Below are 15,003 nucleotides of genomic sequence, written 5' to 3' on the forward strand. Positions count from 1 at the left end.
CAGGACTACATCCAGGTGGATTATGAATATCTCCAGAGAAGGAGACTGCACAGCCTCTCTGGGCAACCCGTTCCCAGTGCTCTGTCACCCTCACAGTAAAGAGGTACTTTCTCATATTGAGCTGGAACTTCCTGCGCTTCAGTTTGTGCCAGTTGCCTCTTGTCCTGTCACTGGGCACTACTAAAAAAAGCTTGGCCCCATCATTTTGACCCCCTCCCTTCAGATATTTATACACATTGATAAGATTCCCTCTCAGTCTTCTCTTCTCCAAGCTAAATAGACCCAGCTCACTCAGCGTCTCCTTGTATGACAGATGCTCCAGTCCCCCAGTCATCTTAGTAGCCCTAAATGCTCAAAGGTGTTAAAGGTTCTGAACCTTACAAATTTTAGTGTTTGTGAGGCAGCCCAGGCTCCTGGGAGGTGGAAATACCAAACTGAAATACCACAGATGATATTATTTCTCTCTGTCTTACTTATTACTGTGCTGTAATTAATCACTAGGTTATTGTTTTCCCCTACGGCTGGGAGCATTGAGATGGAGTCTACTCAAAGCTTGCATGACCTTAGCAATTTTTCTTTTTCTAGCTGAAGAATGGGTTAGATGCTGCTGTCCCACCTTTGGTGTCTGGAAGGGGGAATGGTCGCTTTTGTGGAAGCAGCCCCATTTCTACCATGTACACCACAGACAATCAGCTATTTGTGCACTTCATTTCTGACAGCAGGAATGAAGGTCAAGGATTCAAACTGAAATATGAGGCTAAGAGCCTAGGTAAGTCTAGAAAATAAACATAAGTTCTGCAACTCAATAGAAATAACTTGCAATTTGTCCTCTTAAATGAGGTTCTTGTTATAAATCCCAACAGACAGGGAAACCTTATGGCAGGGAGAGCTTTGGTGGGAAAGTAGCATCTGAAATAAAGGAGAGCTGTTCGTAATTCATGCAAGAAAGGAAAAAAAGCCTGGAAACAAGAGCATTATTTTGGACATACACTACCCAGTGCAAATGCTAAGTAATGTCAGCAATGATTTAGGCTATTATGTCTAGAAAGGTGATAACATTTCTCACAAGCTTTTCTCTCAGCTGAGAAAATAACATTTCCTGCCTGAGCTAACATTTTTCAAAAAATGAAAAAACAAAAAGACTCAGGTCCCATGGGTAAATCAGGGATTTGATGTTTACAGTTATTCCACTGTATTCATGCCACATGCCACTTGGGACACCAGGAGGCCTCCTGCTAAACAGTGTAACTAAACAAAACTAAGGTAACCTGTCAAACTACTCACATTTTTAAGTGCCTGTTTTCCTGTTTTCTGCCTACTTTTCCCTGCTGCCACAAAGAATCATTGTTAGTATTTCTGTCCGGTATTCATAAAGGAAATAGGTGAAGCTGTATAATGCTGTTTCTACCACTTCGGTTTAGAAAGTTTGACTAAAATCCTGTGTTTACCAGCATTGTTAGAACAATTTTTTTTTGTCTGACAGAAAGCTGTCAAAATAGAATAAAGGACCTGAACTAATCTTTACATATGCTCTGACTGGCATCTCTCATGCATTCATTATTGTCTCAAACAGGCATTTCAAGCATTTCAACTTTTGGAAAGGAGAAGTAGGGAAAGAATCACAGAAGCATTGATGAGTCTGATCTGTTGGCTTTCTAGCTTTAAGAATTGGGATAGGAATAAGGCAGAAAATATATTTCCTGCTTGGCTTTGAAGCAATCCAAGGAAGACCTGATAGCAGTTTAATTCAGGGACCAGAACATGTGGAAATGAGGAAGGCTAGGTAAATGATTTCCCACAGTAAGTAATAAAAAAAAATAATAAATGTTTTTGGTGTAGCTATATGACACTGAAAGGAAACTGTGTTGGAATATTGTGATGACTCATATTTTTGATGCCTCACCCACTTCCTTAACATGTTTTTTATTGGCGATCTTTTCTTTCCCAGATTGTGGAGGGAATATTTATATCAATGATTTCAACCCCAGTGGATATACATCCTCCCCCAACTATCCGGACAGTTATCCCCCTCATGTTGACTGTGTCTGGACCATAACTGCTCCTAATGGACATGCAGTAGAGCTGCAATTTGAAGATCAGTTTTACATTGAACCTTCACCAAAGTATATATCCACATTATTTTGCCTGTGTTTCTTCAGAGACTTAATTTTGATTTTTCTTTCCCTGTTGCTTTCTCTAATTCCTCTCAGAGCACACTTCCAGATTTACAATCAAAAGGGATTAGGAAATTTTTAGAATAGATCACTGAAGCTATCAAGTCACTGGTATACATTCCCAGAACTTTGCAGTGTATGGTAGAGATAAATGTAACAGGTAGAGAGGAAGCATCCATGGTAGAAAGGTGTTTTCTGTAAAAATCTATGCGCTCTAGTCCCTTCATATTCATATTTTCATTGTGACTACCAACTAGTTTTAAGTCCAATGGATTACCACCATAAATATTTGCCTCCCTCCTCCATTGCCTGTCTGCTGAGTTGCAATGGGTCTGCATGTTTTGCACATTGACCCCAACTCCCCTCCACAAAGCATAAAACAAGACCGAGTTTTCAGCTGATGTAATTTCATTGAAGCCATGTTCAGAAAAAAATGGAGCTGGAGGAAGAATCCTAAAGGTGTCCTTCCTCTCTGACGTCACAGGATGTCCTCTGCAGGCTGCTGCATCATTCTGAAAGCAAAGCTGTTGGTTAAGATGTTTTGAGTCTTTCTATGCCCACCTAAGTAGGCCTCCGTATTTGAATTTTTATTCCTTTCATTTGTCTTATATCCGTTCCTCAATTCATCAGTCATCAAAGAGACTTAATAGGGAATAGCTGCTGAATCTGAATTCTACCAAAAGACTCCTGTTAACGATAGCCACAGCTACTTTGCTAGGGCTGTTCATACTCCTCCAAAGGACAAGCTTCTGTCAGATCTGATCTGATCATAGACTGGGCTTTGGATGAATCTTTGTCAATGTTTCTAGCACTTTTATTCACTGAAATATTAGATGGCTATCATTGATCATGAACTCGTTGATTCTGTCCTGGTCACACTGCATGGAAACTGACTGATCTAATTCACTACAGCTTCATGGCTTTGTACCCTTACGGAATTAATTTAAAACAACTACTGCTATACATTGAACAGAAAATTCTCTCCTCTTCTAGTTGTACTTTAAGTTACCTAGAGCTACGTGATGGCGATGATTCCAATGCTCCAGTCCTTGCCAAGCTTTGTGGAAGACTGATCCCAGGCTCACAGAGATCCTCAGGAGCTGTCATGTACCTGAGGTTCAGATCTGACGACAGTGTCACACATGTGGGATTCAATGCTAAATACTCAATCGGTAATGCTTGCATTTATCAATTTCTCTCATTTTAGAAAAGACTTTGGTCTCAAATACCAGGTTTTTGAAATGGGGCTTCAAACATATATAAGAGGTGGATTGACCACCACTTGCCTCTTTCAATTAGTGTTAGTGCTAATGCATCAGAATCATCATATGGGTTAACATCAACATGTTCTGTACCTAGCAAGAGATAGAAATTATGGGAATAGGAAACTGATCGTATCTGCAGAAATGGAAACAAAGCCCGGGTAATCTCTGGTCAAAGACAATTATCAAAGGGGCAGTAGCGAAAAGGTCAAGGCAAGTAAAGTCATGTAGCATGATTTAACTTTTAATATGCAAAATTAGCATCGCTTTCATGAGCAGGAACCTAAAGGTGAATGCAAAAATTAGCAGAGTTAGCAGAAGAACAACTCAGGAACGTCTGTATGCAAATATAAATCAATGTATAATAACAATGGTGCTAGACAAACAGAGGCAGCACAAAAACGAAGTAGAAAAGGAACGAGTAGTAAGAATTGTTATGTGTAAGTTGGGAGAAGAAATATTTTTAAATTATTTGGTCTCAAGCTGCAAAAACGAAACTAGAAAAGACCAGCAAAGATCTAAAATCAAATAAAAAAAATAGTATTTTAACAGATTCAGAAAGAGGGTACATTTTAGTTTTTGATAATGTTAATAACCTTCAAAGACCAGCAGATATTATGTTAGTGTCACTTGCGTAGAAAAAGTCTAGGACAGTTAATTTCTCAAAGGCAAAAAAGTAGACTGCGCTTTATGCAGGATTTTGCTGATTTGGTTAATCTCAAACCCTAAAGCCAATATAGTGTCCTATGATATTTCTGAACCTGAAAACTGAAGCGACTTGCAAGAAAATGTTGTTAGTATACTAAGCTGCAATTTATAATGTATTTATGTATCCATAGAAAGATTTAAACTATCATTTCAGCTGCATGCCAAAATCACTAATCACTCAAAGCAGACAGTACATACATTATTGTTATTGTCATGAAAAGATTGTATCTACCAGACACACAGAATATATTGTAAAATCCAATATATTTCACCAGGGAATATTATTTGCTGGGAGCTGTAGTATTATGAGTTTGTATCTGCAGATACCACAGATAAATGAGTCATCAGAGAGAAAATTAAATATTAAATAGTTGTTTCCTGAATTGTGCAATGGTTCCTTATGAGAAGACCTCACAAGGAGTGGTATACACTGACCATTAGACGTTTTTTTCAGTCTTTTTCTGAAGGGTGTTTTTTCTGGTAAATATGGATATGGGTAGAGATAAAACATAGGCCTCGAAATCTGTGAGTTTATTCAAATTAATGAGAGACAAAACAGAGAGGAAGGGATGCTTGCAATGGAAGGGTGTATATGACAAAATAAATAAATAGATAAATAAATTGAGGACTGGATGAATTAAAAGGAAAATGTGGAATATTTTTCATCAGAAAGCAATTACTGCAGTTACAGAACGAGTTGCTTGTGCCTTAGCTTTACGTCTCGAGTGTTCTTGTACAAACCAGATTGTCTTTCTGAAGTCACTTAAGCAACCAAGCAATGTTCTTGCTTTTGCAGCTCCCTGTGGTGGTACAGTGACAGGACAAACTGGCATTGTTCAAAGTGTGGGGTATCCTGACCTTCATTATCAAGACAACCTGCTATGTGAATGGTTTCTGCAGGGGCCCAGGGGCCACTATCTTACCATCACACTGGAAGACCTAGATATTCAAAACTCCTCTGAGTGTGCAAACGACTTTGTGGAGATCCGAGAATACAGTGCTTCTGGTCTGAGAATTGTTCCAGTGTTTCTTACCCCTTCCCTAATAACGCTAAGAAACCTCAGCAAAGGTTCCTTAAAGCATTCCACATTGGGCATAAAGTGTCCCTTTCAAATGTACAGAGTTTGCTCCTCTTTGCCTTGCTTGTGGAAAAAAAGGCAAACAAAACCCTTCTATTTTCCAACAATAGCTTGATTTTGCTAGTTTACTCAAGCCTGTCTGGTTAAACTGGAAAGCGATCACAGAATCATAGAATCATTAAGGTTGGAAAAGAGCCCCAAGATCACGTGGTCCAACCATCCCCCTACCACCAATATCACCCATTAAGCCATGTCCCTAAGCACCACGTCCAACCTTTCCTTAGACACCAATATTGATCCTTCAATGTAAATGGAAACAGAAATAATATCTCTGATATCAAATTGTCTTTCTGTATTTGATTTTTGCAGGAAATTTGCTGGGCAGGTACTGCGGTAATACTCGCCCTGATGCTATGGATACCTCTGACAGTTTTGCTTATGTCAAGTTCGTTACTGATGGATCAGTAAATGCCCAAGGATTCAGACTGCGCTTTGATTCCAGTGCTGAAGGTTGGATTTGTAATGTTACAGTTTAATTTCAGGAAGGAAACACACCACACACCATAACTGAACTAGTACAGCATGCATTGTAAATCACTTATTGTTGGAGCGGTGTATATTTGCTCTTCAAATTTAACTCTAGGTAAAGTATGAACAGAGCTCTCTGATCACTACTTAGCAAAAACTTCGAGAGACATGCTGTCTCTGTAATGGATGTTGCCTTGAATGGTAAGTTTCAAACAGCAAAGCACACTCTTCTGCACTTTTTCTATGCAGCAGTAACTCCAGGGATCCTTTATGTTATTCTGTTCCTCTAAGGCTAGCGGTATTCTTAGATTTCCCTGAAACAAATAGTTTGGAGTTAATGCTTTGTTTTGGTTTGTTTTCTCATTTTAACTGGAATAATATTTCTTCTCAAAATGAATGAGTTTGGGAAAGGAGGGAGAAGAGGAGCTGATCATGTAAAAACTCCATCTCTAATGGAGAGTTCTCTTCCATAACAAATGTGTCACCACAAACCACCTCTAGACTTGCAGAAGCACACTCACATAATGCAGTTTACCATACCAGATTGTTTTCCCCGGAGAGTTTGCCTTTCTAAGAAAAAGGTCTTTCCAGGCTTAACATCAGTGATGATGATAGGATAAAAAGAATCAAAAAACTGCAGAGACATTAAAGTGGAAGGGACCTCTGGAGAGTGCAACCATCCTCCTCACGCAGGGCCAGATAGAGCACATTGCCTAGGACTGTGGGCAGTTGAGTTTTGAATGTTTTCGGGGATGGACACTCCAAAACCTCTCTGGACAACCTATTCAAATGTTCACCAACCCTCACAGTGTCCATTGCCTCTTGTCCTAAACACAATGACTTCACCAGGACTAAGGATAAAGTTCTATTCCTGTTTCTCACTTCTCTTATACATATTCTTGAGTGTCCTTGCAATGCTTATCCTGGCAAAATCTAGCTACTTTTAAAAAATTATTTACAGTAGTGGTCTCGGTAGTGGTCAGCCATCCCTTTTTAACTCTTTCCAGCTCATTTAAAAGCTCAGCTGAAAGCTCTCTTATCCTTCATCTTTGCAATAAAATAACAGAGGAGGAAACAATCTCCAAAGGAATGTTATTTCACTCTCAGGACCCTGTTATGCAGTCACAGAAGAGAAACTGTATTAGCAAAAATGAAATGCAGGTGGATACACAGATTAGATGATTCTGTAGGACTTTGTGAGTGTGAGGAAAGGGACTAACTCTCCCACTGCACTCCATTAAACTATCTCTGTATTTTAAGAAGAAACAAAGAATAAATTGGTAAGCTTACACCATTAATATCAGAAGGAAAATGCACTATATACCCAAGATCTTTAACATTCTTTCATCAAAGTGAAATCTGATATTTATAACAAAGATGGAAAAAAACACAAAATAACTCTACTGAAAAAGTGTTTCTTTAAGTCCTTTATGGCTTTTTCTCTACCTCTGTTAACCAGCAGTGGAAAAATCCATCCTTCCATTATTACTCACTCTAAGGCCCTGCCCAGTCATCTTGAAGACAGAAATGTCTCAATCCTGCCACAGTGAGAGGCTTGTATTGCTTGACATCAAAGCCTGTGGGTCACTCAGGCTTCTGAAGTCTGGCATAAACCCTTCAGAGAAAGGCGTATTAATAATTGGACCTGCTATGGTCTATTATCATTCAACTTCTTTTATGGCTGGCAGGAGCTCAGCTGATTAGAAAAACATATGGACAGGACAGGCATAGCAAATCAAGCTCTCAGTATCTCTTTTTCTTGCATTATTAATGTGTTTTTTGTTGTTGGAGGTGTTTTTTTTGTTTGTTTCTTTTAAGTCTATAAGTAATGCCTTACTCTAAGAAGTGTCCTAACATTTGGGTATTTCAGAATGTGGTGGGGATTTTACTGCCCCTGTTGGAACATTTACTTCCCCCAACTATCCCAACCTATACCCACATAATCGAGTGTGTGAATGGAGGATCACAGTGGAAGAAGGACGACGTGTCACCCTAACCATTAATGATATGAAGACTGAAGAACACTGGAGGTGCTCATCAGATTATATGGCAGTGAGTATTGTGTCTGAAGGCAGAAAATGCTCTTCCTAATCACTTTACGGAGCATTAATGGACAAAATATAGCTGAAAGGTAATTTGTCTGATTTTAAAACAAATCCTAATTTCATCCAGGGGAAACAGATAAAAGAAAGTTAGTTCTGCAGGGTGTCTAGACTCATCTGTTTGTTTTAAAGTATGGATATTCTGGAATTCATGGGCCAGCCAGAGAGGAGGACTTGAAGGATCAGGCTTCAACTTCATTAATTTAACAGTGGGTAGAGGCACCTCCGGCTATTCCAGTCTCTTGTGGACATCCAGATATACCCACTGTGGGTTCTGCAAGTTTCTCATAATACAGCCCTAACTTGCTCACATTCTTCTCTGTCAGCCTTTAGCATCCAGGTCTCATGAATGCTTTTGTCCTCCCATCTCCGTAGAGTGTGTATGTTTATGTATATATGTGTGTATATATATATATCTATACACCCTCATATATATATGAGTGTGTAGTATATGTGTGTGTATATATACATATATAAGGACCTTTTCCTATAGAAATCTTTGGAATTTGCTTTCTTTATTAATTATGGAAAAAAGCTGTGGGGTTTTTTGAAAGCCTTCAGTGTTTCCTCTCTGTGGACACAAAGTCCATCAGTCAGTTCCAGGTCTCTTTTGACTTTGAAGGTTGTTATTGCTGTTGTTACTTACTGTTGTTAATTAAAAAATAAATAAATAAAAAAGAAAGAAAGAAAGAAAAAAAGGTTGGGGAGAAGGGTAGCCAAAGTTTGCAACAAACGGCTAATAATGTTTTGGACCTCTTATATCCTGGAAAAAAGATAGGGAAATCCCAGGAATTTCTACCTCTTTATCACCCTCCATCTTCAAAAATATATATTTTAGTTATTTTAGCATGGTTATTTTTGATTTATATTTAATGCAAAAAGAATTTCAAGCCTGACACATTGAACTGGGCCTGGTCAGATGTATAAATGCCTCACAAATATGACTTGTCTATGAAAACTGCAGGAAAGGGAGACAGTACTGTGAAGTGTGATTCTCTGAAGACTAAGGCAAAAGTCATAATGAGTCTATCTCCTCCCTAGCCCTTTTACCCCAGCAAGGCAGAGTTCCTAAATATTATCTGTATCCTGGGTCCTACCAGCACATATTGTTAATTTTCCCAGGTTAGTAGTGCTGGAATTAGCTTTAGCATGATCAGAAGCTAGCTCATGTACAAATGTGAGGGGGTGAAGTAGCTCTCCATTGTGATTTGCAGGTGATTATGCCCTTGTTTTCCTCTACAGATGCTTTTAGATACACCACAGGGAGCTGTTTTTCTTTTTCTTTTTTTTTTTTTTTTTTTTATCGATTAATGAAGTAATGATCTCTTAAAGAAAGATCTGTCCTGCCAGCTTTTTTTTTTTTTTTTGTGCCTTCAGCTCTCTAATTTTTTCCAAATCTCAGTACAAAATGTCTTTTGTGCTTTGGTTGCTGAGATTGTAGTAGAAAGAAGGAAATTAACTCCTAGGCTGAAGGCTGTGTGAAAGAAACTGTGCAGATCACATAATTACATCTGGATCATCAAAAATGAAATGTTTGAATTAATAAAAAATGCGCACAAGCACTGAATATTTTTTAGGAAATTTTTTGATAAAGATGATATTTGTTTTAAAAGGAATACAAAGATGATCATTTGAAATTGAATTAATATGATTAGTAGCTTGCACTGTTAAGTGATTGAAGCTCTAAATATTGAGGTAAAATACTGTATTCTTCCCCAATCAAACTGTTTCAATTTTTGGATGAAAAAGAGAGAGAGAGGAAATGTATTTTGCCAAAATAAGGAATGTGTTTTTGAAGTTTTACTTCAAACCCTCATCTACTCAAGTCAATGGAAGTTTGTTTCAAGGTTTTGAGTAGATCTGGGAACTAACCTGCTATGAGAGATGTTAATGAACCTTGTATTAAAAGGGTGAAGCAGTGTTACATGACACAGTAGATGTGCATAAGAATGTATTTTGTTCTCAGAAGAGTTATTTTAACCCAACAGGTTTACAATGGCCTCAGACAGAACTCTCCCCGGCTGGTGAAGCTATGTGGTGAGGTAAATCCAGGCACTGAGGTGAAATCCTCTGGAAACACTATGAAAGTCATTCTGGTGACAGATATGTCTCATGCAACCAGAGGATTCAGCGTCTCATACACATCTAGTGAAGATGCAGGTAGTATATATGTTTGAATTAAATTAATTAAATGATTGATCTTTGGTGAGTCATTTCATAGCTAAAGTATTGGTGCATATCAAAAAAAAATGACCTAGGCAGCTAACAGATCTCTGATATCTTTTTCTCTCTCTTAAGTTGCCAGATAGGAGTATGTCACATCTTTAATTAGGAGAAAGGACTTGAAAAAATGGGAAATGTCTTGGAGTTAGGGACTTCAAATGAAAAGAACAACCTCTGTTATGGATCTCAGTCCTTACTCTTACTACTGATTTATTGTTTTGTACTGATGGTCTTTAGTAAGAGATGGACTGAAGTGGGTTTATTCCATGAGGAGATCCAAAAGGCATAGTGCCACAGACAACTTGAATAATTCAAGTGTTTCCTTATTACTCAGGGGGGTAAATAATTTACTGTAGCTTGTGAAAGAGTGCTGCTAACCTACTTTTGCAAGCTCATCCACCAGGGAGGATATAGTTGGCAAAGCCCTACTACTACAATCTTGAGTCTTTCCAACTTGTTTTGTTCCCCCCACATGCATCCTAATGTAGCATGAGTGTACTGCTCTTGAGGGTATGTTCCAGAAAAATCTTCTCTTGAGTTTAGAATTAGGTAATGAGTAGGGCTGAGCAATATCTAATTGGAGCTGCGTTGGGATTTTTTCAGAAAGTTAAATAACACTTGTTGTATTGATGGTGCTGTTGAAATATTTTGGTACTATGAATAATCTTTATTTCTTCATTTTATACGTGTTTTTAAAGACTTGCCAATAATTTCCAGGATGCTAGGCAAGAATTCTCTTGTATACAGCAGTAAATCATAAAAAAGGAAAAAGGTAGAACAACTTTTGATCTAATCAGTACATGTCCTTGCTGATATGAGCATATCAAAATGAACAGGGACAGGAGTTCCATTTGTACAAGAATTGTTACTATTTTAAAATAAATTATATTGTTTCTGCAGTGTGTGGTGGAACTCTGATGGGATATACAGGTGGGAATTTCTCTTCTCCTGGTTATGATGGTATCAAGAATTACACAAACAAACTGAACTGTGAATGGACCATTGAAAATCCCTCCCATCACAATTCATCCATACATATCGCTTTTGAGGATTTCCACCTGGAACATCACCAGGACTGCCAGTACGACTATGTCGAGTTACGAATAGGTTTGTATGTTCAGCAGCAGAATGGATTAAGCTTATCAAGATTCTGTTTGTGCAACTGTGTTGGTTCATATATATTTATTTATGAATATATTTATATTTGTAAATATTATTTAATTATAAATAGTTATATTCATATATATTTGCAGAGCCTGATTGTTGTAGGATCTGTCCATTTGAAAGAGTGTCCATATGCATGCCTTCCATGTTGCCTCCTAGCCCATGGGTGGGATTTTACTGACATTGCAATCAGTGCACAGATCTGGTCGCTCTTTCAGGGGAGAAAATGCAAAAGTAGCGCATATATCTTTGGTGTATAAATTATTCTGTGGGGATTGCCATACATACCTGACTCTCTCTTTACAAGGGACAATATGAATTTCACCTCAAATCCCTTGAAAGAATGCAGTCAGGCAGAAGTCATAACAACAGTTTATTTCGTTTACAGCCCATTTTCTCCCTGCTCCTAAGATATCTCCAGGGACAGCAGGAGTGGGTTAAAGAATGCTTTAATTATTCATATGTTCTGCATTCCCCACTTTTAAGATATAAAGATGTTTCTATCTATAAGATAAGATAAGATGTTTCTCCAAAAACAAATTCCTATTTCCTGTGATACTGGATCACTAAATACAGAATGAAGCATTTAAAAGTAAGAGCAATCACAGGATTGATGCACCAGTAATATCTCTGCATGTCCGAGAATCTTTAGCTATCTGCAATAACAAGCAACTGGAAATGTCATATGAAAATTGCTCAGCTAATGCCAAGTGTAGTATGAAAGCTCCAGCTGTCTTCTTCACTGAAAGGATGAATCGGAAAGTCCCAGTGAGAGCAGGTTCTAATTTACCAGGAAATTGTTTCTGAAAGGTGGGGGTTTGAGAGCAAGAATCTGTTACGTACTCATATGCATTCATTAGAATGAGAGCACTTGGTTGCATCTCATCGGTTTGTCATGTACAGAGCCAAAGCATGCATTGCTGCATAGCCTAACAATTCCCTCCCACATATGCACCGGAACTGGGAAATAATCAAAAGAAAATTCAGAAGAACTTTTAATAAAATATATCTGATTATTTACTCACCTGTTCCCACTACCCTCACTTTACTGTGAACCATAGGCCTTCAGGCAATACAATCAAAAGAAAGAAGAAAAAAGGCAGTCTTATTTTGCTCTGCAATTTTGTCTTCTAAATAGTAATGCACATTTTGGCCATACTAATGGAACTGCAATTTCCCAAGAGCAGCCTCATGTCATAGGCAGAATGCCCTAAAACTGCTCTGTACAAGTAACTTGCAGTAAGCAATGAGATACAGACGGTGCAGAATATCAGTAAACTCAGATAGGTGCTGTTTGAGACTCCCAACACTGCAGATGTGAATTTGGGAAAAGGTTCAATTCAGCAGGAAGTTACCTGGGAAACCCATGTGAAGCTGAGGTGTGTAAAATTCTTTTGAATTACTGAATTACCTATACAACACAATTATACTGTATGGGGGTGGGAGGGAAGGACAGAATTGACTTTATGTATTAATTGAGAAATACTTAAACCAAAAAGAGAAGACTAATATTTCAAATCTGTTACGATAAAGCTTTATATGAAGTTAGGTTATCATCCATGTGTAGTTTGCACATGGTACTACAGCTGAACATATTGCCACAGCTAAATATGCACCTAACTGTTGGGTTCAGGAGAGAGTTCTTTGGCTTTTGCAGAAGACTCTTGATTTTGTCTTTCAGACCATTCCTTTCAGTTGGAAACAAATCCAGTGGCACAACAGGGTCTTCTGTTTACACTTTCTGTTTATCAATAGTCTACATCTGTGGCCAACTAGCTATTTGTGAAAGCAGTAGTTGGTGTCCAGACACTTTCACACTGTACAAACTGAATAACCTTGGTTACACAAGTCATGTAGTCAGTCACTTCCCAAAAGTGAATGAAGTGCAAAAAAGTACACTTCATCTCTTAATGCTCAAAGTAGTTATAATTTTTCCCCAAACCATATTTTACCATGAATGTCTTCTGCTTGTACAGCTCAGTATCATTTTTAGTGCACATTAACAAGATATGTTTCACCACTTCTGTGTGTAATTTTCTTAAATAGAATTCCTTTATATGTTATCTTTATCCCTGGGGCTCAAGGCATTTCAAATGGTGGGCTGTGTCACTGTATATGACTGAAGGATGAAGCTATTCAGCCATGCTACTTGGAAGAATCTTGCTTGAGTTTAGAAGACTGCCCAAAATTTCTCCTTCCTGGTGTCCTGCCTTCTTTGCAAGAACACACTGATACTCGGCACAGAGCTAGGAGTTGCTTTTGAACAGAGATATGCTTTTAAGACTAGCACACTGCAGATACTAGACAAGCAGATTTAGGAATGGCATTGCCTGCATGTCTTGAGGAATACTATTACGCTTATTTTCCTTCTCCTGAGCATATGTCAGTAATAAACAGAAACTGTTACTTCTACCAACATGATGGAATAAGAGCTTTCAGCAACATGAAAAAACATACAGCATCATGGAAGTGCAACTCTGTGTGTTATGCTTTCTTTTTAGGTTTCAATGATTTGAGCAAATGTCAGCATGTTTTTTTTTGTTGTTTTGTTTTGTTTTTTGTTTGTTTTGCCATACACAGAACAGTGTGTACAGCTCACTGGGAAAGAGATGCCCATGATTAATACAGCAGTGACAGCTTGTTCATGGATGAAACACATCTCTACATAGTAGAAAGCTCAAAGTCTGTGTTGACCTTAATAAGGATGCCATGAACACAGGCTTGATAGGCTTCCATGCAATTAGGTCTTCAGGCCATCTCTTCCCATCATTCTGCCCCAAAACTGCTGTAGATCAGTTGCTGTGTTTTCAGGACTGATGGGTCATGTTAAACAAAGATGTGCAGCATGGCAGGGACAGGAGAAAAGCAGCCCACGGTATTAGAAGGATAATTAATACAGCATTGAAGAGAACTCTGTCAATGAAGAGATCTAGATGCCACCAATGAACTCCAGCACTCCACCAATACACGCAACAATCAGATAGTATTGTGTCATATACGCTTTTCTTTGTTTTCTAGATGAAATGAAATGCATGTTTCCCCTATGTATTCTTTTACATTATTGTAGCTGTTTTAAGATTCAAAAAGTGTATGTTTTCTTTCTTTGCTCAGGGGATGCTGATGGAGAGCTAATAGCCAAACTCTGTGGTCAGGCTGCACCATCAGTGCCACTAGTAATAGCTGCCCCCCGGATTTGGGTACACTTTATAAGTGATGAAAATGCAGAAGATAAAGGATTCTGGGCCCGCTACACTTTTGAAGGTAAATGGCTCGATAGACTATTGCCCTTGATGACTGAGGCACTACTGGGGAATGCTGGCATTCATTTGGTGACACTGAGAATTCATACTATGGGATCAGCTCCCAAAGAGGTCCTCAGAAGTTACACAGTTCCTGCCACTATTTATATCCATATAAAACAAACATATGCTAGCAATTAACTTTCGGATTTATTTTCTGTCTCTCTGTTTCCATTCCCTGAACCACATTTGAGTTTTTGCAATGCACTGCAACACTCAGAACAGCTGGTTGCTCTTGGGAATAGGGATGTAGCAGGTAACACCAGCCAAGTTTGACTTACTTCAAACAGGCTCCAGACTGCTAGCATGGCTGAGATGCATTCTGCTGCTTGAACCTTTGCACTCATTTTGAAATCCACTTACAGCCTTATCAGTGCAAATTACACCACTTTGCCATTTACAGGCCAGCACAACTATTCTTCCTGTCACAGCTGAATTTAGCCTTGGTGCTTATCTAGACACAT

At 38.4% G+C, this 15,003-nt stretch overlaps 1 protein-coding gene across 1 annotated transcript in view; it reads left to right on the forward strand.

Moving 5' to 3' along the window:
• Window positions 1–15,003, forward strand: part of CUBN (cubilin) — a 141,527-nt gene that overhangs the window by 91,690 nt on the left and 34,834 nt on the right. The window contains 9 exon segments of the mRNA XM_050709354.1: window positions 586–769; window positions 1,949–2,123; window positions 3,168–3,346; window positions 4,941–5,150; window positions 5,593–5,733; window positions 7,622–7,803; window positions 9,842–10,013; window positions 10,977–11,183; window positions 14,352–14,501. Of these exon segments, the coding sequence (XP_050565311.1) occupies window positions 586–769; window positions 1,949–2,123; window positions 3,168–3,346; window positions 4,941–5,150; window positions 5,593–5,733; window positions 7,622–7,803; window positions 9,842–10,013; window positions 10,977–11,183; window positions 14,352–14,501 (1,600 nt within the window).

The sequence above is a fragment of the Cygnus atratus genome, chromosome 2, assembly GCF_013377495.2.
Source record: "Cygnus atratus isolate AKBS03 ecotype Queensland, Australia chromosome 2, CAtr_DNAZoo_HiC_assembly, whole genome shotgun sequence".
NCBI lineage: Eukaryota > Metazoa > Chordata > Aves > Anseriformes > Anatidae > Cygnus > Cygnus atratus.